The sequence below is a fragment of the Xenopus laevis genome, chromosome 2S (assembly GCF_017654675.1).
Source record: "Xenopus laevis strain J_2021 chromosome 2S, Xenopus_laevis_v10.1, whole genome shotgun sequence".
NCBI lineage: Eukaryota > Metazoa > Chordata > Amphibia > Anura > Pipidae > Xenopus > Xenopus laevis.
In genome coordinates, this window is record NC_054374.1 from 14,805,429 (window position 1) to 14,832,148 (window position 26,720).

A 26,720-nucleotide genomic window follows, 5' to 3' on the forward strand; every position below is an offset into this window, starting at 1 on the left:
CTTTCAGAACATTTAACACAGTGTTGTTATTGTGGTTCACTGCATTGGAGCCTACACAGGAGACCCAGGCAGGTCCATCTTATAGATATAGATTGTTATTGTTCTTGGCTGGTTGGTTTGTGTACCTTGGTCTTACTTTATGATTATCTTTTAATACCCACCCATTCAGTCAGTATAGCGCAAATAGAATCCAACTGTTCCTGTTGCTATAGAACCATACTATACACTGTATTTGCAATTCATGTCCAAGTGAGATGAATTTATGTTTAATCCAAAAATGACAATAACACCAGGAAATTAGTCATAGGGAGCTGCAGTAAGGACCTGCAATCCATCCAAACATGAGTACAGGGTAAAGTTTACACATGTGGAAGGGGCCCAAAATACTTTTCCTGGTGGCTTTGGGAGTTTAGGTTACATCCCTGCACGTGACCATACTGTAAGTGTTTTTTTCCATCTTTTAACAAAACTTTAGGTCTTGCCTCTGATATTTCCATGGCTTCTAAAATCACTCAGTCAAAGGAGTAGGGGGTGGAAGACTGGAGCCTTTTAATTATTTCTCCATCAAATTAAAATGACACTGAGGTGTAATAGAACTTTATGTTGATTCGCATCTCAAAGTAGTGTTTATTTTAATTAGAGTAAAACAAAGTACAGATCCATACCTGAACTAATTAGACAATCTTAATTATGGATGGGAAATAGTGACAGCTTTTCTATTGTTTTTTTTTATAAAAGAAAAAAAATCCATTATTATTCAGCATAATCAAAGTCACTTGCCTTGGTAATACAAGAGAAAGTGGAATAAGAATCTAGGAAGTTTGCTACTACTAATCTCCGATTTATGGAGCATTCATCTTCCACTGAGATACAAAGGGAGCAAAAGTCTAAAATATCAAAATCATTTTCAATTATCTTTTTCTTCTGAAGGCACATGTCCATTTTGTTTTGTCAGGCTCAAATAATGCAGTTCACAAATCAAAAGCTAAACTACTGCTAAAGATGGCAGTGTCTAAAAAAGATTAAATAATAGTGATTTATTCAAACTGAAAAACTTACTTAAACAGATTGCAATACTGCCTGTGACTATTTAGAGATTATGAGCCTATCACACATTGTGTGCCATAACAATTCAAAGCTGTCTCAGTTAAGCAACCCAACCGTTTCCATTGATATTAAATAAAAAAAACAAGCCTTTTTTTCTTTTATTTATTTAAAGAATAAATTATGCTCCCTTTTTTAAAATATAAGGACATAACCAAGTCCATGGACCAAGTTCCTTTATACAGGTCATGGAATTGAAAGCAGCAAATTATATCCTTATATTTATAAGCAGGGAGTACATTATTTCTTATAAAGGTATTACAGAAGTTTAAGCCACAAAGCATGGTTTACAACTGATAAAAGTATGTTATATATAAATATATCAGACAAATCCTTCCCCTGCCCAGTTACAGGCTGAAGAGCCATCCGATTGGCTGGGGGCCCCAGTGCATCCTTGGGAGAGGGGGAGTGCCTGACTTTGGAACCAAATGTACAGGGGTTCCCACAGAACTTATAAAGGGATCCCTGCTGCAGCAGCCAGAGAGATCCAGATCTGTGGTGTGTGTCAGTGCTGCTTGAAAGGAGTTTCCAGGGAGAAGGAAAATGAATGGGTTGGGTTTTGCTCTGCTTTGATAAAGTATGTGAGCATTAGGGAGGGCCAGTTTCTATCTCCTGCCTGTGGATACTTTGGCCACTGTGTGTTTCCCTAGAGTGAGGACAGGTCTTGCGTGTGTACCTGCCATGTGGGATTAGCTACTACTTTCAAAGGGAAAGGTACCTTGGGGCAGGTAGTGCTACCTGGGGACATAAGAGCTCCTGGTGAAGGGACATTGAACTGACCGGATTTATTCTACATTTATCCACCCGGTGTGGAGTGTGGGACTGTGGCATTGAGAGACTGTGCCAGGGGTTCATAGTCCACACAGGTTCACCAGAGTAAATTGATATTGTGTGATTTGCATGTACAGTTACTAAATACCGTTTTACATAAAGTTTATATTTGTTTTATTGCAAACTGTGTGTGTTTTATTTTATAGTGGAAATCCCCTGAGATGTGCTCCTCAATGTTCCCTAGTTGGAGGCACTGCGCTGTAAATCCCAGTTCCCAGTACTTTTCATACGCAAAAGGGACTGAGGGTCCTGGATTGCTAAGGGTTAACTGCTATTTGAAGAGACAGTAACCAAATTAGGGTTATATAGAGAGAGAGAGAATAATGTACTCTTTCTGCCAGTCATTGGAATAACAGAGGAGGGCAGCAATGATTAAATAAGTAAGAGCCCAGCAGCATGAAACATTGATGTCAAGGGGTCACTAAGGGGTGTATTTATCAAAGAGTGAAGTTAGAGATCGCCAGAGTCCTTTAGAGTGAAATTCCGCCACTTTCCACATTTCTATTGGATTTTTAAAAGAGTATTTATCAATAGGTGAAAGTGAAAGATCGTTCCTTTGATAAATACGCCTTTAACATCCCATAGAAATAAATGGGAAGTGGCAGAATTTCACTCTAGCAGACTGTGGCTCTTTAACTTCATTCTTTGATAAATTAACCCCTTAGACTCAAGGTCTAAGAGGCCCTAGAAGGTTATGTAATGCTCTTATATTTAATGCAATACTTTAAAGTGCTATTATTTTAAAGTGGACATGCATAGAAATGAGTGATGATCTACAGAGGTCCCCATTTTGCTGGAAATCACACATAGATTCAGTGTGTCTGTCAGTGAGTTTTCCCTGATAGAAATAGTGCAATACTTCAACCCTTCTACTGGTATTCATATGCAGCAATATTGCAGACCCTCTCCCGGTTTTCAGGTGTAACAATGGGGCAATATCCCCCTACAGCAATGATGCAGTACTACTCAAGTCCTTTTTTCTAGAATTCCCCAGCTGCGTTTCCCAGAACTCCTTCTAGAATTCCCCTGCAGCAGTGTTGCAGTACTTCCCCGGTCCTTGTAGAATTCCTCTGCAGCAATGTTGCTGTACTCCACCAGTCCTTCTTCTAGAATCCCCCAGCTGCTTATCCCTGAATTCATTCTAGAATTTCTCTGCAGCCCTGGTGCAATACTCCCTCCGTCATTATCCTAAAATTTCCCTGCATCAATGGTGCAGTACTGCTAAAGTCCTTCACCTAGAATTCCCAAGCTGCTTTTCCCAGAATTCCTTCTAGAATTTCCCTGCAGCAATGGTGCAGTACTGCCTCATTCCTTTTCCTAAAAGTTCCCTGCAGCTATGGTGCAGTACTACTTCAGTCCTTCTCCTAGAATTCCCCAGCTGATTTCACAGAATTTCGCTTCAGCAATGGCACAGTATTCCCTCAGTCCTTCTCCCTGAATTCCCCTGCAGCAATGATCCTGTATTCCACCACTGCTGTTCCCAGAATTCCTTCTAGAATTCCCCTGCAACAATAGTGCAGTAGTTCTGTTTTACATTTCAAGCAGCATTTTCTCTTATTCTTCAATTGTATCATAAAAAAAAACCCTGAGGTCTGGAAATAAATAAAACCATTGATTTCTTTTATGGTTCCCTTTGGATACTTTCCAGCTCGAGGAATTGAATGAATGCACAGATTCACTTTATTAGATATGAGTTATTTATGATTTTCGAGGGCCAAACCATATCTGCGCTTCAGTCGGAAGGTGTGATACAGTGGCTTGATTCAATCAACATGAACGCTATTTACACATAATACTGACTAAGGGCTTGCTGGGCTGTGAGAAATAATTTATCTGGAAATCAGTTTGTCACTCTAAAACTCTATGTAGCAAAGAAACCTCAATTTTCTCCATGAATCAACAGATTTGCAGGCAGCTTGGTCATACTGTAAAGTGCTCCATCAGGCCAGAAACAGAACATGCAATGGAAGACATGAGCTAGAGCAGAAGAGAATGATTGGGGAGATAAAACGACAGCATGCTAAAGTGTTCATAAAGATTATACATGGGGTTTCATAGATTTAAAAGACAAATTCTTTTAGACATTTTTTTAAATATGAAGCACTTCACTTAAAGGGGAACTATATCAAACTATAAATAGTTTGCAAGAAGCTTCAATATCAAAGGCTAATTTTACAGTATATACAATAATATTTTTCCATGAATATAACATCAGCAGGAATTGCCTTCAAGAATAGTCTTGAACCGGGATGATATATGCATGCAGGTACGGGACATATTATCTGGAATTCATGGGACCTGAAATCTTTTGGATCACCATACCTTATGACATCACAAAAGGTGCGGGCGAGCAGGCGGGAAGCCGGCAGTTAAAAGGTGGGTTGCGAGGTCGGCCAGAACCAGACCAACCAGCTGGTACATCACTAGTTTTAAAGCTTAGAGATTCCTTTGCCATTAATAACTGCAAAATGTTTTGTTTTGCCTTTCCAAACACTTTGCCCCTCACACAACAATAGTATAGCGATTGTTAATTTTATAGTTTGCACAGTGCTGTAATAAAACTTCTTAATGAAAAAGTTGTTCAATTTGTTCCAAAAGTTTATAGCACTTTCAAGCAGGTGTTAAAGGTTCACAATGAAATAAAAGTCTAATGAAGAATATTACATTTTCCCTTATAATGTATAGATCCAACATTATCTGGAAAGCCCCAGGTCCTAAGCATTCTGGATAACATGGCCCCATACCTGTATAAACTATATATACCAATATATATATACAAATGGGGTTATTTACTGAACTCCAAATGCCGAAAAGCCAAAAAAAATTAGTTTTTTTAAAATCGGAATATTAAAAAGATTAATTTTTCGGAATTTATTATACCTCAAGGATGGGAAAAAGTCTGAATCTGAAAATCCGACATCTCAGACCTGTTGAGGTTGCATATAAATACTGTAAGTAGAAATATTTTTGATCTACGCTGGGTTTTAGTGCAATAAGCCAAAATTTTCCAGTGGAAGAAAAATTCATAATTTTTGGATTTTTTTCCACAAACCAAATTGTAAATGTGTATTAATAAATAAGCCTGAAAAAACCCGTGCAGATTTGGTCTGAGTTTTTTTCAGAAAATATTGAGATAAATTCAGACTTTGATAAATAACTTAGGGGCAGATTCATTAAGGGTCGAATTTCGAAGTTAAAAATACTTCGAAATTCGACCCTCAAATTGAAATCCTTCGACTTCGAATATCGAAGTCGAAGGATTTAGCGCTAATCCTGCGATCGATCGATCGAACATATTCTGTTGCCCATACCCACGATTCGAAGGATTTTAATCCAACGATCGAAGGAAAATCCTTCGATCAAAAAATCACAGGCAAGCCTATGGGGACCTTCCCCATAGGCTAACATTGACTTCGGTAGGTTTTACCTGCCGAAGTAGAGGGTCGAAGTTTTTTTTAAAGGGGAAGTACTTCGACTATCGAATGGTCGAATAGTCGAACGATTTTTCGTTCGATTCGTTCGATTTCGTTCGAATTCGAACGAATTTAACCAATTCGATGGTCGAAGTACCAAAAAAATACTTCGAAATTCGAATTTTTTTCATTCGAATCCTTCACTCGAGCTTCATGAATCGGCCCCTTAGTGTCACAATAGCATTGTATACTTGAAAATAAGAACAGTGGCATGATGTCATTATTAAACTAGGTACAAAAAGCCATAGCAACCAGTAGGATATTTCCATTTATTATTGGTGCTATGGTTAATCTGGAAAGTGTTACACAGCCACAGGTTCCTGAAGGACACCACAAAAAAATCTTTTTGGAACACCACAGAATTTAAAGTTGTCAGCTTTCAATTCATATAATAATATCACATAATAATATCTGAGAAATTCGGTGTTTGGTCAGCAGGGCTGTGTAACAGTAAGGGAAAGAATGTATGTGGAATGAAACATCTTACCTTTGTTGTCTGATTAAGGCTCGCAGAAATATTAATGCTGAAGTTCAGACATGCCGGCTTATTTGCTTGGATCTTGCAATTTGACAGAATAATGATTAGAAGATGCACTGCACTGAGGGCACTGATAAGAGCCCAAGCTATTTATTTGATAGGTATCGCAGTGGCAAGAAGCTGTGAATGTGGAAAAAACTTTGATTAATAGAGCCATAACCCTGTGCTCATCACATTCCTTTCCAATAGAAACCATTACTTATCTGCTTGAAGCTATTACTGGTGCATACTCAAGACATTTAAAGGCATGCCAATTCATAACATTGTCAACCGCATATTGAGCTTCCATATTTACTGCCACTATAACTGTTACTGGATTCCTATTCCTAGAGGAGAGGCCGACTCATTCAACACTAACAACAGAAAGAAGTATAATTATGTTAACATTCCATGAAGCAAAAGTAGGAAAAAAAATAACCAAACAGTCCAATGATATTTAAGTTAGTAACGGGATAAGCAACCTGTTAATATAATATAATGTTATTAGGAATTAAATATTATGTCACGTGGTCCTCCGGCTATTCTAAAATTCTGTTTACTGCATTCACAATGGCAGTTACAAGTTCTATTTCAGCTGGAGGTCTACAATATTGTTGTCTTATGTTATTTAAATCTAATTACACCTTCTGCATGTAGGAAATGACTGCAGACTTAACTAAATTGGATAGCCTTAGATTTTACATGAAGAAAACTTTGGCTAAATCCTAACTTTACATGAGAATGCCTTATGAATAACCATGTGCGTAGCTTGGTGTTTGGTTGGCTGTGCTCATGTTTAACCCTAAACCAAAATGTTCGTGGTCTGTATGGAATAAGTATAGAAGCATTATTTCTTACTCATATAAAAGGGGTGGGATGCAAACTAAAAAGCATAGTTTAGGAGGAAGGAGCTTTGACTATGGGCTAGGGAGAAGCAGGCTTGACAAGAGTTTCAGATGTTTAGCTGGGGCAGCTGGTTAGGCTTCAATTCAGTATGAAGGTTAAAAGAAAAGGCTAGTAGCGAATACAAAGACAGCAATAAGGAGGACTTTTTCCTAGTTTGGTTTTCCAGCGAGCAGCATGCCACCAACTCACACTTGTATTTTTCTTTTGGTAGTTTTAAAGCAGTCAGGGCTTAGTTATGTTCCCATTGTCACAGTTTGCGGAGAAATGCTTGCCAGGGGACGTTTGGGTGCTAAACATGAGGTGTGATCAAGAAGAGACTATGAGGTGTGATATCTGCTGACAAAGGTTCCTGAAAGGAAGCATTGTACTTGACTTGCCCAATCAACATTTTGGTGGAAAGTGGCCTACAAGAGGATGGCCTTTGGTCTCGGCAAGTATTCCTGATGTTGACTGAAAAGGACACGTTAACTGTTAATATTTATATCTTACATTTTAATAAAATGTGAATAAAACTGTGGCCTATTTCCATCCCAACCTGAATATCTTTATTTGGGGTAAGTTGAAGGGAAGGTATTAGGCAGGGGCTCAGTTTTATATGAAGGGGACAGTTTAGCCTGGTTAATGCTTGCACAGTAGTGATGTGTAGGTTCATGGCATCCAACTCTAACCCACAAAGTTTGGTCAAATTTCAACCTGAGCCCACTAAACCAGTAATCAATCTGCAGGTCACCATGGGTTTCAGGTCAACACACATCACTATTGAGTTACATGTTTTAGTTATGTATAAATAATAAAAAGGAAGCCATATTTAGCCATGACACAAACCTTCATCAAATCCTATTCTTGATAGAATATATTTCCACTGATCAGTTGTATTCTACACTTCTCTTCTAAAGATTGCACAGATGTGTTTCTCAATCAAAATCTTTACATGCAAATGTTCCTTGCTTAATTAGGATAATTGCATTATTAGCTCCCATTACTGTTTTCAGTTTGACCTCTTTAGTAACACAAAATTATTCTACTTTCAAATTCACAGTGAATATTGAGAGCTAAATCTGCATCAATTTGCAGAAATTAAGCCCCGGGCCAGCATTTACTACCCAGTGTTCACAAATACTGTACATACAAAAACTTTTCATCCTCTGAAGCTCAATGCATTTTATTTAATTGTCAAAAAAAGCAGTCAAGAAAATGGAAAAATATAAATTCCATGCTGCATATTTGCAGCATATATTGCAGGAATGCAGTATATACCGTTCTTGAAATATATAAACTTGTGTGTGTGACCACATGGCTGAGGTTGAAACTTTTGCCATAATATCGAAATTGCCTGGTAGTTACAATGTTAAAGTAGGCATGAATTCCAGGTAGCAAAAAGTGATAAAACATTAGATGACCCAACATGACAGTTGCATACAAGGCTTGGCCTGAAGAAAAAAGTCCTTGGAGGATTTTGCAGTAAATGAGGTTAACAAGAGACAGACTATCCATTGAGGGCCTCTCTTGAGATCAAAACTGAGATCTAGTCTTGGAAGATCTAGGAAATCTAGGCATTAAGCTACTGAGAGTTAATGATGAGTATCTTGGGTTCTATTAAGGAATGGCACTGACGTTTCAGATCCATGATGTTAGTAGGTACATTTCTTGATGGATATGATTAGGTATATTGTCCTCCATCAAGGAGTGGTACTAAAGTTTCAGATCCATGTTAGTAGTTGAAGTTCTTGATGGACATGATAAGGTACACAGGAACTGAACAGTAAAGGTTCCTTGAGTGGCATCTTAAGCTGGCAGGGTCCAGATACAGGCATAATACCAGTCTAGACAAAAAATACCAATAAATGAAAATGGAATGGATGAATAGATTCAGTTATCTTATTGACTGTCTACACTGACAGCTTGACACAGTAATTAAAGAAGCTCTGAAGTTCTGAGATATTTACAACTCAATATGAAGTTTGCACTCTGATCAATAATGATACTTTGGTGCTCAGTCAGTTGAGTCAGTTATATATACAGGTATGGGACCTGTTATCCAGAATGTTTGGACCTGAGGTTTTCTGGATAATGGATCTTTCCATAATTTGGGTCTTCATGCCTTAAGTCTACTAGAAATTAATTTAAACATTAAATAAATCCAATAGGCTGGTTTTGCTTCCAATAAGGATTAATTATATCTTAGTTGGGATCAATTAGAAGCTACCGTTTTATTATTACAGAGAAAAATGAAATCATTTTTAAAAATTTTGATTATTTGGATAAAATGGAGTCTATGGGAGACAGCCATTCCGTAATTTGGAGCTTTCTAGATATCGGGTTTCCAGTGGTTATTTTGTTGGGTAGAAGAATGCTGCAATCAACTTCCATAATTAAAGATTAAGCAATCTGTGGCTTTTATAGATTATTGTGGGAACAGCAGTTGGAGGAACAAAGTAATTCATTTTATCCTCTTATTGAACAAAGGGAAGTATATAATTTGCAAGCAGTGAATATGCTTGTATCAAGTGATTCTCAATAGACTATATCTCTAAAAAACTTCACTCGTCTTTAAAAACATAAATGACAGAGAAAAATATATTGGCTTTGTGCTTTCCTGTAAATCTTTACATATCATTTTGTGATAACACGGCTTAGTTACCAGAATTAAATCAGTGATACAATTGTGATGGATGGGTTGTTTTTTACAAGACATTAAGGGATAGGAAGCAGTACTGTTTATTAGAAACTTCATCGTTTTTGAGAACCTGTGCCACTGCACATTTGTGTCAAATCACTCCGCTTCTTTGCCTGTGATGTCTAACTGGGTGTAAGGAGTATGGGATGTGAAACTAAAACTGAATGAAAACATAAATGTGCAAGAGAGAAAATTACTTAAAAGGGGGATTTTTTTTTTTTTGCATATTCCAGTGTAAAATATTGCCCACTGTTATAGCGAGTACTTTGGAGTAGGCCACCTGGTACACATGTGAATATTTCCCTAAAAAAAACAATAGAGTCAAAATTTCCCAAATCATGTAATTGTAGTTAAAGGGATACTGTCATGGGAAAACATGTTTTTTTCAAAATGCATCAGTTAATAGTTCTACTCCAGCAGAATTCTGCACTGAAATCCATTTTTTAAAAGAGCAAACAGATTTCTTTATATTCAATTTTGAAATCTCACATTTTGTCAATTTCCCAGCTGTCCCTGGTCATGTGACTTGTGCCTTTAGGAGAGAAATGCTTTCTGGCAGGCTGCTGTTTTTCCTTTTCAATGTAACTGAATGTGTCTCAGTGGGACATGGGTTTTTACTATTGAGTGTTGTTCTTAGATCTACCAGGCAGCTGTTATCTTGTGTTAGGGAGCTGCTATCTGGTTACCTTCCCATTGTTCTGTTGTTTGGCTGCTGGGGGGAAAAGGGAGGGGGGTGATATCACTCCAACTTGCAGTACAGCAGTAAAGATTGATTGAAGTTTATCAGAGCACAAGTCACATGACTTGGGGCAGCTGGGAAATTGACAAAATGTCTAGCCCCTTGTCAGATTTCAAAATTGAATATAAAAAAATCTGTTTGCTCTTTTGAGAAATGGATTTCAGTGTAGAATTCTGCTGGAGCAGCACTATTAACTGATTCATTTTGAAAAAAAAAAATTTTCCCATGACAGTATCCCTTTAATATTCAAAGTTTCATTTCTAGTCAGGTTTGCTTGTTATTTTATATTTAGTCACAAGGCCAGTGGGAGAAATAGTTCTGCTAAAGTTAACCTCTGAGGTAGCTGAATATTCTGATTCTGAGCTGAGGATTCCAGGCAATCAGCAATTCCATTTCTTGACCGATTGTCAGAATCCTATAGTTTATTATCTCACAAATACTGGGCATTAAAGTAGAATTGAATTTGCTGAAAAAAAAAATTCTGATCAGTAATTTTGGTTTTACTTTCTCTGCTTCTTCATTGCCTTTTTGATGTTATTACTGTTTCTTTCTCTCTTTTTTTGAATCCATCTTTCATTTTCTCCATATCCCTTCTTCTCAACTTCTTATCATTTGCAGTCCTATAGGCTTTAAGCATTTGTGCTTTTGATAAAGATTAAACTAAGCATCTATGATTCTGGTTTATGAATGTATCATTGTGTTTTTATCCAGGCTTCATGTTAAATGTTTGTCATAAACCCATCCTGAGTGCAGGTAAAATCTCTACTATAGCGATGAGTCAAATTTACAGTACAAAGCGGATAGCTCACCTTTTGTATAGGCTTATGAGAAAAACATAGCATCACCATAGTGTTAATAAGCACAGCCATGTTCTTGTAAAGCGTAAAAGGTAAAACATGCATTATCTCAGATTGCTGCTTGTAAGCTTCGCCATAGCTATGTACGAAGTTTGAACCCATTGTAGTCACTTGTTTTTGTACAAAGAAGCCCTTCTCAAACTGAAAAATAAATATAAAATTTGCTGAAAATTTGGAGTGGATAATCCACTCCATGTAAATTTTATTAGTGTGTATACTCTAGGGGTGTGATCCCCAACCAGTGGGTCATGAGCAACATGTTGCTCATCAACCCCTCTTATTTTTAAATTACTGTTTTGGAGGCAAGTTTTGGTTGCATAAAAACTAGGTGTACTGCAAAGCAGAACCTCCTGTAGGCTGCCAGTCCACATACAAGCTACCAAATGGCCAATCACAGCACTTATTGTGCACCACACAATTTTTCATGCTTGAATTGCTCCCCAACTCTTTCTACATCTGAATGTGGCTCACTGAAAACCAGTGTTTGAACTTATAATTTCATGGCCACTGTAGTTTGAAACTGGTTCTCTCTCTCTCTCTCTCTCTCTCTCTCTCTCTCTCTCTCTCTCTCTCTCTGTATGTTTAATTGTACAGTGAATCTGTATTTCTGTAACTATTAACATAGTTGCAGTCCGGTGAAGTGAAAGTGAAATACCCTATAGAGAATGTATTCCTATAGTATAGCATTCATACAGTGGAAGATTTTTTTGTTATGAATTAATATTAGTTCAATATCAAATATGCTTTACTTAGGGATACTGTAACTGCAAAGTTTGTGGTTGTCCCCATGAGCTGCAATCACTTAAACTTGCTTCAGCAAAAGACAGATTTGGATGATATTAGCTTATTTCAATTGTGCTAGCTAAATCCCCCAACAGAGTATGCACAGGGCAATTATCCCACACCATGAGCATGCTCTCTGGCTCATAGATTTCTTCATTCCCAGTAATGACTCATATTACAACACTGTGCAGAATAAAGATGGCGGCCACAATGAAACCAAAATCAGAATGATGCTTATTATTTAATATCATTTAATATAATTAAATGTAATATATAATATATAATATATAAAATAATATATTATATAATATTGATTAATATATATAATTAATTTAATATAATTTAATAGTATAACTCTATGGCTAATTGATTACAATTTCCATACCAGAGTAAATAAAAACATTTTAATGGCATCATTGGCTTAGTGCTGAGTGCCCAAATACCAGATGAGCACCTCTATTCATTTGAACCTAATTCAGGATCTAAAAGAATGAAACAAACACAGAACATCTTTTTTAGAATATGTCTGCATGTGTGGGGCATTTATACATGTCTTTTGGCATTATTTTTGCATATTCACTAAAGTCCTAGTGTTTGATGAGGATGGAACACCAGTCATTTTCCTAATAAAAATATACTTTGACAAAGTGTGCAATAACAAGGAGGAAAGACAGTTGTGCTCCTTATATAGAATATCCTTTATGGAAGAAGTTTGACTGTAGGCTAGCCTAATTTAGGGGACCCAATGCAGCTGAAGAGAAGGCATGGCAATGGGCACCATAATGGCCACTTAGAATGAGATTTACAGTGATTGCTTATTTGTAGAACATACATATTCCTTGAAGCTCAGCTTGAAGGCAGTTTAGGAGATAGTCATGGATGAATGCATATTTGCTGGCTTAAATTTCCATGAAACAAAGCACAAGTGTAGCTACAACAAGGCTGTACTTGATTGGGGGTGCTCTACACATAGGAGGCTTAAGGTAGAAACCTAAGTCTATTCGAGTGGGTCAGCACCATCAACCTACATGTTTACCTAATTTTACTCAGTACCCAACCATAATATCTTTACCAGCAACCTGACCCACTTCTGGGAGGCTTGATGGGAAAAAAGATGTGGATTTCAGAGTCAGATTTGAAGCAGATAGAAAATCTCTAGCAGTTCTGCACCCCAAACCATGTCTGCATTGTTAACATAATACCCTCCCAATACATTCATAAACTGTGGATACCCCACTCACTGAAGAAGTCCACTGATATATGGAATCAGCTATTAAATATTACTTTACTTTTCTGCATTTGCAGTTTATAATGTAAGAATTTAAGACATTAAAATAATGTATTCTGTTTGCTAACAACAATCAATTTAAGAATGTTTTTTCACAGGGTTATAAGTTGTGGGAAGACATTCTGTGTGCATATGCTTAATGCCTACAGATAAACAGTAAATTATTATACCCACAGGCAGATGCAGTCTAGCACACGGTGCACTTTTAAAATATGACATACAACATTTCTACAGCTCACTGACAGTGATTCTCTATGGAACTGTATTTTTATATAGAAGACATTAGTCAGTATAAATAATCAGTGCATGTTACAATTCTGTGTTCCTGTTTATATGCCTAAAATGTCATTGATTTTTGAAGAGCAAATCCATAAAATTAATATTTTGCACAAGACGTGTATTGTTTTCTTTATAGAATAATTAATCATGCACTATATGCATTTATGTGTAATTATGAGTTATTTATTATTTTTGAAAATTCTTTTATGAATAGCACAATTTAAAAAAAAAATATATATATATATATATAGTATATAAAATCACTTTTACTTTTTGTTGATTTTCTAACATCTAACATCTAACATTTGTAATATCAGATAGCAAGCCCCCAATGCAAGAGTAACAAACAGGACTACTGTTTTGAAGAAAATATTTTTGTATGTACAGGATAAAAATGAGCCCTGTTTGGCATTAAAATAAGAACATAAACTGTTTAGGCTAGTTTTAATTCAAAATGTGAGTTCTGAATGTCTTGTTTTAATGCACATTTATACATCCCTACCAGTTTTAAGATATGTTCTTGTTAATGTTTGTGGTTAAATATTAGATAGGGGTACCAACATGGCCTTAATGTCAGATAAGGAGCTTGTTACTATGTGCCCTTAACTTTTACAGGAGGGTAATTGGAAAATTCAAGACAAACATAGACAAGAAGTGATCCAAGTAGGTGAGGAGAAATTACCTCCAGCTGGCCTTCTGTACATAGCTGGTAGTAGAGCTAAGAATAATGGTGCCAAGTTGCCCTTAGGTAGTTCAGAATGAGATCCCTGGATGCTTTAATGGCCCAAACCAGCGGAGGGAAATTTGTTAAGTTAAGTAGAGACAGAGTCTGAGGGGCAAATTCACTAAGATGCGAAGTTGCACCAGGCGCAACTTCGCCGCACTTCGCCGCACTTCGCCAGGCGTAGTTTCGCCAGCGCTCCGCAAATTCACTAAAATCTGAAGTTGCACTCAGGGGTAGAGTAAGGTTGCGAAGTTGCGCTAGCGTTGATTCGCTATGTAAAGCAAAGTTACGCTAGCGAAGGCTAATTTGCATACGGCGCCAAATTCAAATTTCAATGGAGGAATACGTATCAGCACTACAAATGCCGAAAACCTTCAAATCATCAAATAAAATTTTTACTTTGCTCTACACATGTGCCCACTGTCTAGGTAAGTTGCGATGAGTCAGGAAATGTAGGGGGGAAGGAGGGGAGCCCCAAAAAATTTTTCGATCTTTTTCAGCCTATCACCCATCATGTAGAAAACACGCCAGCGTTTTTTGGGACTTAGAAAAAAAATTGGCTTTTTTTGAAACAATCCCTATCTACTCTATTGCGCTTCGCCAGGTCTGAGGTGGCGAAGGAAGTCTAGCGTAAAAGGTAGCGTTCAGTACACTGCGCAAGTTAGTGAATTTGCGTAGTTACGTCGCTAGCGAAAATTCGCCTGGCGTAAGGGTGCGAAGTAACACTAGCGAAACTACGCCAGCGTTCGTTAGTGAATTTGCGCAGTAACGAAAATGCCAAACGCTAGCGAATTAACGCTAGCGTTCGGCGCTTAGTGAATTTGCCCCTGAGAGTGAGTATCTCAGGTGGTTGGCTCTCCTTTAAGAAAAAACAAATAGTAAAATAATTCCTGGTGCCCACAGTACTTGTACTGTACATCTCTAAGCCAAAATCTTTTTTATATACTTGACACACTTAATCTGAAATTAATAAGAACTAAAAACAGGTTTCTAAAAGGCATACACCTTTTTTCCATTTTGAATGGGACGTCAAATGCTAAACAATGAGAAGAAAGGATGTGATTAAGTCTGTGACTGCGTGGTGTGCTCCTAGATAGCTTTCTCAGTGGATATAGGAAAACATTTATAGAATTCAGTACGAAGGAAAGGGCCACATTGCTCACTCAATCACCTCCAACTGTTTGTTTCAAAGCAGCCTTTCTATTTAGCCCTTGGAAGCCTAAAACCAAGCAGAACCTGCAAATAACTCGAATGTACAGCAGGAACAAAACTAAGGAAAATTCATCTTGTACCATTTATTTGTGTACGGATTCGTAAATAGGAAAGGAGAAGAAAAAGAAAAATAAAATAGCTGAGATTATTTTATTTAGTTTTAGACCCCAGACAGCACTCAACACTGTAATCTTCATATGGTTAAAATGCTCTTATTCATGAATTGACACAGACCAAGGTCTACCTTGAAATCTTTTCAAGATTAGCTCACCATAGCTTTCGTTTGTGAGGTTGCCAAACAAGTGAATCTTTCCCCCATTAGGTCCACCTTGGGTGGCTGACATTGTGCTAATTTCAATAAAGGGGATATGAAAAGATCTGAAAAAATCAAGTCTGTTTATTCAAGATCTAGACAATTTTTGTCAGAAGGCTCCATACACGGGCAGATAAGATGCATAATTGCAAATTGGCAGCTCTGACCATGTATGGCTATCTCTTAAAGGCATTAATAGACTTTGACATCACAACATCAAAGAGCAGGTCGTTCCATGACCTTCACTGCCCTCACCGTGTTGAACTTAAACTACTTCAAATGAAAGTTCTGTTCAACTAATCTAAAGGGATGGTTTTTGGTTCTTTGATCTTTTTATAGGAGAAAAGATCCTTTACAGAAATGCATGGAGAATGATTAGACACAAGTACCTTTAACAAATGGTGTTGATTCATTGTGTACATTTTAGCACAAGAGCATTTGTGGCTTCATTCATAAATCAGTCTTCTGATATTTACAGGGAATATATTTTACGTTCTAAAAGGTGCAACATTTGCTCCACTTCTAATAACCTATAGCAACTAATCATCAGTTGCCATTTGCCAGACTGCTGTTAAAATCAGACACCTGACTGATTGCTACTAGTTATTAGACCTGCAAAAAAAACGTGAACTGCTTATTTCATCTCTCTCTCTATCTTGTTAAAATCAGACATCTGCCTGGTTGCTACTGGTTATTAGACCTAGAAAAACCTTGCACCGGCTATTTAATCTCATTCTCCCTCTAACTGGATGAAATCAGACAGTTGATTAGTTGCTGCTGGTAACTTAACCTGAATGTTGCACTGGTGATTTTTTTAAATGTAACTTTTAAAAATGATAAAGAGGCATCAAATATGCATACGTGGCTTGTACATCAATTATAGATGGTGCATTTGCATTGTAATATCAATATGTGGATTGTTTTTGTGTTCTGCATTATACATGAAGTTGTTTCTCAATAATAAGAAATTGTTGCAAGATGTTCCATTACTTTAGGAACAGGAGAGGGTTCTTTTCCTTTGATTCCTTTTCTTAACCGTTCACCATCTATAATATTCACTCTGCATTCACTCTCTCCCACAGATGCTCAAATCAACACCTATTGTCTTTCTACAACTACATGCTTTAAGTTCTTCTGAGAACACTATGGGGCAGATTCACTAAGGGTCGAATTTCGAAGTTAAAAATACTTCGAAATTCGACCCTCGAATTGAAATCCTTCGACTTCGAATATCGAAGTCGAAGGATTTAGCGCTAATCCTTCGATCGATCGATCGAAGGATTTTTCGTTCGATCGAACGATTAAATCCTTCGAATCGAACGATTCGAAGGATTTTAATCCAACGATCGAACGAAAATCCTTCGATCAAAAAAAGGTTAGCAAACCTATGGGGACCTTCCCCATAGGCTAACATTGACTTCGGTAGGTTTTACCTGCCGAAGTAGGGGGTCGAAGTTTTTTTTAAAGGGCAAGTACTTCGACTATCGAATGGTCGAATAGTCGAACGATTTTTCGTTCGATTCGTTCAATTTCGTTCGAATTCGAACGAATTTAACCAATTCGATGGTCGAAGTACCAAAAAAATACTTCGAAATTCAAAGTATTTTTCATTCGAATCCTTCACTCGAGCTTAGTGAATCTGCCCCTATATGTTTTATTGCAGGCACCCAAATATGATTTTATCTCACCATGTCTTCAGCCTTAGGCCGTAATAGATTCATTTTAAGGTAATGTTTTTTCCGACACAAATGCACAATTTGAAAATCAATGACTTACAATTATTATCCTCCTTTCTAATTGCATCTCACAATCTGAAATAACCTATCCCACACCCATCTTACTCTTCAAAAGTCTAAGGCCTGTGTTTAGGGTTGAGACCTGTTCAGTTTTGACTCAAAACAGTTCAGTTTTTCTAAGGTCTCATGTTTCTGTTCGTTTTCAGCCTTGTGAAACCTGAGCCATATTCTAAACAACATATGAATGACATTTAAATACTCAAATTTAAATATACTCACCCCAACAGTTATTATCAATACAGAAGCAAAAAAAAGCAAATCAATCAACATTAAGAAACTGTTTCTCTAAATAGCTTTGCTACCTGTATATTTCAGAGCTTTCTGGATAATTGGTTTTTGTATAATACCTATAATTAAAGGATAGATAATACTCCACATGCAGAATATTGATAGAGATAGGTTTGCCACCCATGTGGTTCTGAACTGGACATGTCAGTTTTTCAAAGGGCTGTCCATTTAAAACAGCTTAACACAAAAACCCAGCCAGTTGCACCTAAGTAATGCAATATCCCTGCCCCAGCGTCATAACTCCACTTCCAGCATTGATGTTATCATGCCCACGCCAACATCACTATGCCACCTCCTATCTGCTCTATCCCCTTTGTTCAGGTTTAGCCCCTGGAAAAAGTGGAAATCCTGCCTGTGTCACAGCTGCTGTAAATCGTTCCAGATACTTACCAGGTTGACTTAAGTCTGTAAGAATTAAAGAACAAGTTATTTAAGAACTAAAGAAGAACCGCAGGTGTCAGAATGTCCTTCCTTGCATGTCACTCCCAGTGCAAAGTGCAGAAGCAGAGCACTTCCTATTTTCTGTATGGGAAGCACAGAAGTAATGCTTAATACATTTCATGTGAAGAGAAAACACTGGAATGTCCATTAAAGTATCTTATCAGTAAAGCTATTGAGTAACATCATGATCATCAAGATGATGAGTGTTAAGCTAGACAGAAACATTTTGTAGTGTGGCTCACAATAGTCCCCATATAAGTGGAAGGAAGATGATGGTGATCATGAAGATTTCTTTGCACACCCCCACAATCTGCAATCCCTATTCCATAGGCTTGTTGGGGTATCGGTGGTAGGCAACTTGGGGAAGGACAGTTACCATGGCATCATATATTTGCCGTATATGAGCATTTATAACCCATGGGTTACAAGGAAAAAACTCTTATATAAACTCTTATATAATATAATATCAGTCAAATAATTGTTATTGTTATCAGTGTGGGCAACTTCCGATTTTCTATAACAGAAAAAAAATATCTATATATAATTTATTTATTAGATTATTATAAATATAATATTCCTTTCAACAGAATAGAAATGGAAGGAAATACACATTACAGCTAAATGAATATATTAATATTCCTGAGACATGAAAACATTATTTATTATGTCTGAATTCATTTGGGGCTATTTTAATGCTGTGGCATATGCTATGTGCAAAACTGTACAGTACTGGAAGTTGCGGAAATATATTTATTACTTTGACAATGACTGGTGGTAAATAGGCCTCTAGGTAAACACTGCACATACACCAAATTTAGTACCATGAGTTTAACACATATATATATATATATATATATATATATATATATATATATATATATATATATATATATATATATATATATATATATATATATATAGTCTGTTGGACTGCTTTGAACTTTATTACTTGACGGAATCATCAAAATTAAAGGAACATAGTCAATCAAATACTGATTGTTCATGAATGGAAGAACAGTCTGGAGCCTAACAATATACTTATGTGAATGTATCAGTACCTTATTAGAGGCTAAGCAGTTTTTAAAGATCAAATCAACAGAAGATAATTACTTGTAAGTGTGTTTTGTGTTAGAGCAAGTTGGGAAAACCAAGACATTAATTGGCTTACACTGTCCCATTATTTCCATTCGAGGTCGATATCTGATGTTGTTCGAAGCAGTTACTGTAAATGCCACCAGCTTCCGTAATAGTTAATACAGAACTAAGAATTTTAAAAGGGCTGTGTGAAATCAATACATTTCTCAGAAATCTACCCAAATACATTGGAGTTAATGGGAAAGTGTCTGCATTGTTGTCTGCATTTTTCCCAGAACATAAAAAAACAAAAACTTTTTTGAAAAATGTGTCAAAACAAATCACATGGAGAGATTCTAATAATGTCTTTGCAATTTTTCCAACAGTTTTTACCAGAACAATACAGAAACACTTATTTTTTAAAAAAAAAAAAAAAACAGCCTGAAAAATCTAATAATGTCCTTTTTTTAGGCAAAACAAAAAGCATGGCAAAATTTGCCATTGAATACAAAACAAAAAAGAATCTGATTGTAGTTTTAATACTTTAACACAGAATGATATCATACTGTGATGGCCAACAATAAAGATTTCAGCTTCATGTGTAAAATGTGCTAAGGTTTTAGCACATTGCTTAAAAAAAAAGCCTTAATGAGTATTACACTCCAAGTCTATAAGAGGTTAATCTACAGGTAGCACCATCGCTTGTCATTGTGCACAGTGTGGGATTGATCCAAGAGCCCTGTAGTAATTTAGAATGGTAATTCGGAACCAATGCTTTCAACTCCAGTGATTCTAGATTACTACCAATTAGCTGAAGGTGGCAATCAGCACAAATTGTCTTGACCCATACAGAAGGTGGTTTGTTAATTGGCTGAAATGGAATTTTTCATATTTACTAAACTTCTTGGTTCCTGGTAATCGTGTGTATTTGATGACATGGAGGTTACACAGAAGTTTACAAACTTCAGAGGTTTCAGCAACTTAAAATGTGTGTACAGTAAGTGAACTGAACTCTCCAATAAGCAGATCATTTTAACAGCATTGTGCAAAGCTTTGTCCAACACCAAGTCAAGTCAGAGCTTCAGCGAGCAGTTTGGTAACAGACCAGATGAGTCCTTGTCTATCTCAGAGAAAAATGTAAAAAGTAATAGATAGTGATCATTTTTATAGATAGTGTTCACACAAAAGCAAGTAGATTATTTTATACTGCATCAATAAGTTCCATAAGTGTCCATTTGCACCTTGCTGATCAACTCCATCCTATGGCATGAGAATCATCAATTTGAAATTTGTGTCTAACTAAATTAAATTGGAAAAAATCATGATTAAAATCGATCAAGATGTTTTTGTGATCTCAATTTTATTCTCTTGATAGCATGTTTAGAAAAAAAGCTCAATCTTATTAAGTTCTAATAAAAACGTTTGTAACAAAAATTTAATTTTTTCATTAATTTATAAAAAATCTTGAAAACTTGTGATCTCGGTTTTATTCTCTTGATCGCTAGCATATTTACAAAAAAAGCTCAATCTTAAATTGTAATAAAACCAATTGTTACAAATTGTATTTTTTCATTGATTTATAAAAATGTTTAAAAACTTGAAAAATCAAATAGCTTGAATATTGTACATACACCTCCCATTGACTTCTATATTTGCTTATGTGGTTGTGGTTATTGGTAGTACATTCACATTTTTTAAATTTTTTGACTAATAAACTTTCACAATCACTAACTATCATAGACCATTTCATGCCAAACATATATTAATGTGTTGTTCAAAAACTATATAAAATGCTATTTTCTTATTTGTTATTATTACCTATGTGGGCAACATATTTCCAATAAAACAACCAAAAAAAACATATTATTTCTATATTTTCTCTCAATCATAAAGAGCAATAGTAAAGAATAACAAGTAAAATTATAATTGTTAAAAATATAACATCATAATGAATTAATCAGATTGGAAAACTTAAGTTTGAAATGTTAACCTTCTACTTCAAATAATATAAATAAAGAAACACTATAAATTGAAAAGTGCCCAACAAAAAATGGGCAATTAAAGTAAAGTATAACTGGGAAAAAATTATTTACTATTTGCATAGGGAAATTAAATTATTCTTAATTCCAATCTGCAAAACAACAAATCCAGAGTCTAAACAAGGCCATGCTGGGCCCCCCACTGGAAAAAAATTTGAAGGGTGCGCATTACCTCTTGCCGCTCTGCTTGTTGTGTCTCCTCTCCCCTGGCAGCGGCGAGTCAATATGAAGGAGAAGAGCGGCAAAGAGGGGGGATTTCAATACTAGAGGAAGCTTACCAAGTCCAAGCCCCCCTGTTCCCCAGGTCTCCCAGTGACAGCAGGGTCTGCTTCCTCTATATAACTAACAAGATTTTCATTCATCCAGGTCATCTATTAAAGTAATTCTAAAAAAATTCTGCTTCCTCTATAGTTACGCCACTGAACAAATCTGTCTCCATGCCCAGATTTGTGGCAAGGCCACAAAGGCCCGGGCCTAGGGCGGCAGAATTTCAGGGGCGGCATGCCACCCAACTGCATCAGCATTAGCAACTAGCACTGGAGACTCACGTTTGTCTCCAGTGCTGTTCCCAAGTATTAAGACGTGCACATGTGCGCATGCACGAGAAGTGATAAAAGAAAAGGGATGGCACCAGGAAGGGGAGGGGACATCATTGGACAAGGGGAAGCCCAAAGCGGAGGCGACAGTTCTGGACAGGGGGAAGCGGAGGGAACGTCACCGCCAGGGTAGCGGGGGCGATGAGTAGAGTCTGCCTAGGGGCGGCAAGTTTCTAAATCCGGGCCTGTCTGTCTCACTTTTTGGCAAAAGCATTGAGACCGCAGTGAGCAGTGATCCAATACAGAACCCAACATTTATATCACAGCAGGCTTTTAAGCCCTTTAATGAATCTATCAGTGAGTGAAAGCTTAGCATGTAATGTTCTGAAACATAAATATTTTTAGTAGCAAACAACTCAGCCCTGTGCGAAATGTATAATAAAGAAAAGAAAGATCTTTTTTTATGAGAACCATTTTGGGATGCTGATATCCTAGCATTGCAATCAGTCTTTGAGAGTTTAAGTGGAGCACTTTCTTTTTGTTCAACCTAAGTATAGTATTAAAGGATGATGAATTTCCCAACTTGAATTGGCCATAATTGCATTCCCATCATGGTTTATGTTTTGATTGCTAATGCTAAACAAAGGTGTGCGGTGTATGATGAATGGTACTAATATTAGTCATTATATACTGTTTGTGTCTCCTCCTTTCAAGATGCGGCTTAATAAACCAATGAGCAAACCAAAAATAACTCTCTCTCTTTCATTCTCTATTCAATAAACCTCCACAGGGATAATTTACTTTGCAGGGTTTCTTCCCCCGGTAGCATAAGACAGATGTAGTTCATTAAAGTAATACAGATAATCTTTCTCTAACAGCTGGAGATATATAACCAAAGCATAATACACCTTTATTCTTCCTAATGAAATTCTTTGCTTTCCTTGCAGGCAGACCAGTGATGATTGTGGTTGAATACATGGAAAATGGCTCCCTCGATTCATTCCTGCGGGTAAGGTGTAATTTTTCCAGCAACAAGTGAACAAGAAATAATTCTATGGCAGATTTCAAATCATTTATCACAAATTAATTTTTGCATAATGCCATTCATGGAATGTTTTTTTTTTTAAGCTGAAGAATAGCAGTTTTTCTCCTGGGTAACATATACTGTGACGATACTTCATAGAGTGTCTCTGGGAAATAAAAAGACTTGAACTTCATATAATTGATTGCTCTCCCAAGCAGAACTGCCATTTAGGAAATGTCTTTCAGTAAATGTTCTGGGAATAAAAACAAGCCAGTTTCAACAGTACCACTACATTTTTTTTTGCACATTTGTAGCTACAGGCTGGTGACTAAGAATGGCACTAAGTATCAATGTTATAGGCACATTAACTTTAACATTTGTATTTTCTCAGTTATGCTAGATTTATTTTCTAATCTACATCCCTTTGCCAGCTCTGTGCCATTTTTAGTCTTGACAACAGCAGTTAGAGTTGACAACTAACACATTGTTATGTCATGAGTGGCTAATACTGATAGGCGCTTACTGTCAGCAGTATCACTCATTATATAAAGCACTGACCCCCAACCAGTGGCTCATGAGTAACATATTGCTCACTAACCCCTTGGATGTAACCCCCAGCGACCTCAAAGCAGGTGCTTATTTTTCAATTCCTGGTTTGGAGACAAGTTTTGGTTGCATAAAATCCTGGTGTACTGCCAAACAGCGCCTCATGTAGGCTGCCAAACAGCCAATCACAGCCCTTATTTGGCACCCTAGGGAAGGTCCCCATAGGCTTGCCTGTGATTTTTTGATCGAAGGATTTTCCTTCGATCGTTGGATTCAAATCCTTCGAATTCGAAAAATCGTTCGACTTCGATATTCGAACGATTTTAGTTCCCAGTCGAATATCGAGGGTTAATTAACCCTCGATATTCGACTATTGATGAATCGGCCCCTTAGGGCTATTCCTGCAATTTCATGAAACGTTGGACTTTTCAGGCGTCAGATCGAAAAAATTTGGATTATTCGAGCTATAATTCGAAAAAGTTGCAGTTTTCGTTTGACTATCCAAAAAAAGTCACGTATTTGTCTATCCAACTTTTCCGTGTTTTTTAATGATAAATAAGGGTAAAACGTGGATTCTAGTTTGGCTGCATTTATTTTATTGATTAATCTGAAAAATTCATATTTTAGTAAATAACCCCCTAAACGTAGACTTCTAGATTCAAGGGTGGTAGCGCTCAGAAAAATATGTTGTAACTTTTGGGCAATACTTTCAAATGACTACTTAATTTCTTTCTCATTTATTATATTCTGTAAAATTTTGCAGTGACATGTCCATTTCTGATACTGCCATAATATTGTCATAGTAGGACCATTCCATATGATTCTAAGCCATACGTTCTGCAGAGAATCACCTGGAAACACTTGAACAAGCTTGGCAATTGTTTTAGAGGATAATGAAGATACATTTCTGACATTCTGGCCCTGCTTGTTTGGGATACTTAAAAATGTGATGTAAACCTGAAAAAATCACCATGAGTCATTGCACTCTCCATATGGATGATCAACAGTAATCTATACACTATAGTCATGAGTGTGAGGGCGGCATGAAGACTGATTAGGTGTATTAACTGTAGGACTGAGGTTAAGGAAAGTTGAAGACTTTAACAGCAGCCAGGAAGCTGTGCAGTTACCCAAAGAGACATTAACTACAGATGAGAACAGGGGTCACCTCAACCATTTGTATTTGGTTAATAGTCTACAAGGGGCCTAGCACAGAGATGGAATTCACCAAATGTGTAGCTAACACACAGGGGTAAATTTATTAAAGAGTGAAGTTCCGCCATTAGAGTGAAATTCCGCAGCTCTCAATTCATTTCTATGGGATTTTGAAAGGCGTATTTATCAATGGGTGAAAGTGAAAGTTCATCCTTTGATAAATATGCCTAAAAAAATCCCATAGAAATGAATGGAGAGTGGCGGAATTTCACTCTATTGGCGGAACTTCAATTAACTTCACTCTTTGATAAATATACCCCACAGAGAGCAGGAGTTTTTTAATAATGTATAAAATATAGAGTAATACATATGGGACAGATTTATTAAGGTTCGAATGGTAAATTCAAATTAGATTTTTTTAATTTTGTGTGTCAAAACTCACAAATTCAAATTTAAAAGCACCAACTTGAATGAATATACGAATGTGAGATTTATCACACCTCGACCATGGAAACAGTTCTAATTAGAATATTTGTCACCTAAAACCTGCCAAATTAATTTAATAATCAATGTCAGAAGTCCGTTCACCCATTTGAAGATGTTAATAGCCTTCCTAACTAGAGATGTCGCGAACTGTTCGCCGGCGAACTTGTTCGCGCGAACATCGGGTGTTCGCGCTCGCCGGAAGTTCGCGAACGTCGCGCGACGTTCGCCATTTTGGGTTCGCCATTGTTGGCGCTTTTTTTTGCCCTCTCACCCCAGACCAGCAGGTACATGGCAGCCAATCAGGAAGCTCTCCCCTGGACCACTCCCCTTCCCTATAAAAACCGAAGCCCTGCAGCGTTTTTTCACTCTGCCTGTGTGTGCTGAAGAGATAGTGTAGGGAGAGAGCTGCTGCCTGTTAGTGATTTCAGGGACAGTTGAAAGTTTGCTGGCTAGTAATCGTTTTGATACTGCTCTGTTATTGGAGGGACAGAAGTCTGCAGGGGTTTGAGGGACATTTTAGCTTAGGTAGCTTTGCTGGCTAGTAATCTACCTTCTACTGCAGTGCTCTGTATGTAGCTGCAGTGGGCAGCTGTCCTGCTTCTGATCTCATCTGCTGACTGCTGCAATAACAGTAGTCCTTGTAAGGACTGCTTTTATTTATTTTTTTGTTGTTTTACTACTACTACTACTACTACTATAAGAGCCCAGTGCTATTAGTCTAGCAGTGTTGGGGAGTGGGACTGGTGTGCTAATCTGCTGCTCCTAGTAGTTCAGCAGCACCAACTTTAATTTTTTTTTTTTAATATTCATTTTTTTTTATTTTACTTTTTTTTATTTTACTACCGCTGTAGTAGTGTATAAGTTGACCTTTTAGGCATTATTTGCCCTGTAGGCATTATTTGCACACTGTTTTCTTCAACCCGCCATCTAGCTGTGTGACCTTGTTCACATTCTGTCTAAATATCCATAATATTACCGTCTCCAGAAAAAACACCAAACAATGCCTACAAGGTCAACGTATGGCAGTTGTTTAAAGAGAACAGTAGATTACTAGCCAGCAAAGCTACCTAAGCTAAAATGTCCCTCAAATCCCTGCAGACTTCTGTCCCTCCAATACAGAGCAGTATCAAGCAGATTACTAGCCAGCAAACTTACTATCATCTGTCCCTGAAATCACTAACAGCTCTCCCCCTACACTATCTCTTCCAAGCACACACAGGCAGATTTTTCAGATACATTTTTGCCCTTGATCCCCTCTGGCATGCCACTGTCCAGGTCGTTGCACCCTTTAAACAACTTTAAAATCATTTTTCTGGCCAGAAATGTCTTTTCTAGATGTTAAAGTTCGCCTTCCCATTGAAGTCTATCGGGTTCGCGAACCGTTCGCGAACCGCTCGCGTTTTTGCGCAAGTTCGCAAATATGTTCGCGAACTTTTTTTCCGACGTTCGCTACATCCCTATTCCTAACATTCAAGTTTTTTTCGGAGGAAAATTTTATTTGAGTTTCAATTCATATTAGTTTCAAAATTGAAACAAATTTTGGGTAGTTTTCATTCAATCAAATTTTTTCATAAATAACTCCCCATTCGAGTTGTGAGTACATTCTAATTTATTAGATAAAAAAAATTCACA

The 26,720-nt window shown here is 37.0% G+C and overlaps 1 protein-coding gene across 2 annotated transcripts in view; it reads left to right on the plus strand.

Annotated features, from left to right (window-relative positions):
* The window catches only part of LOC108708862 (ephrin type-A receptor 6), a 394,409-nt gene that overhangs the window by 313,495 nt on the left and 54,194 nt on the right, over positions 1-26,720 (plus strand). For both annotated transcript variants that reach the window (XM_041583374.1, XM_041583375.1), the window contains one exon: positions 22,825-22,886. In XM_041583374.1, coding sequence (XP_041439308.1) covers positions 22,825-22,886 — 62 coding nt within the window. The remainder of the gene's footprint in view (positions 1-22,824; positions 22,887-26,720) is intronic.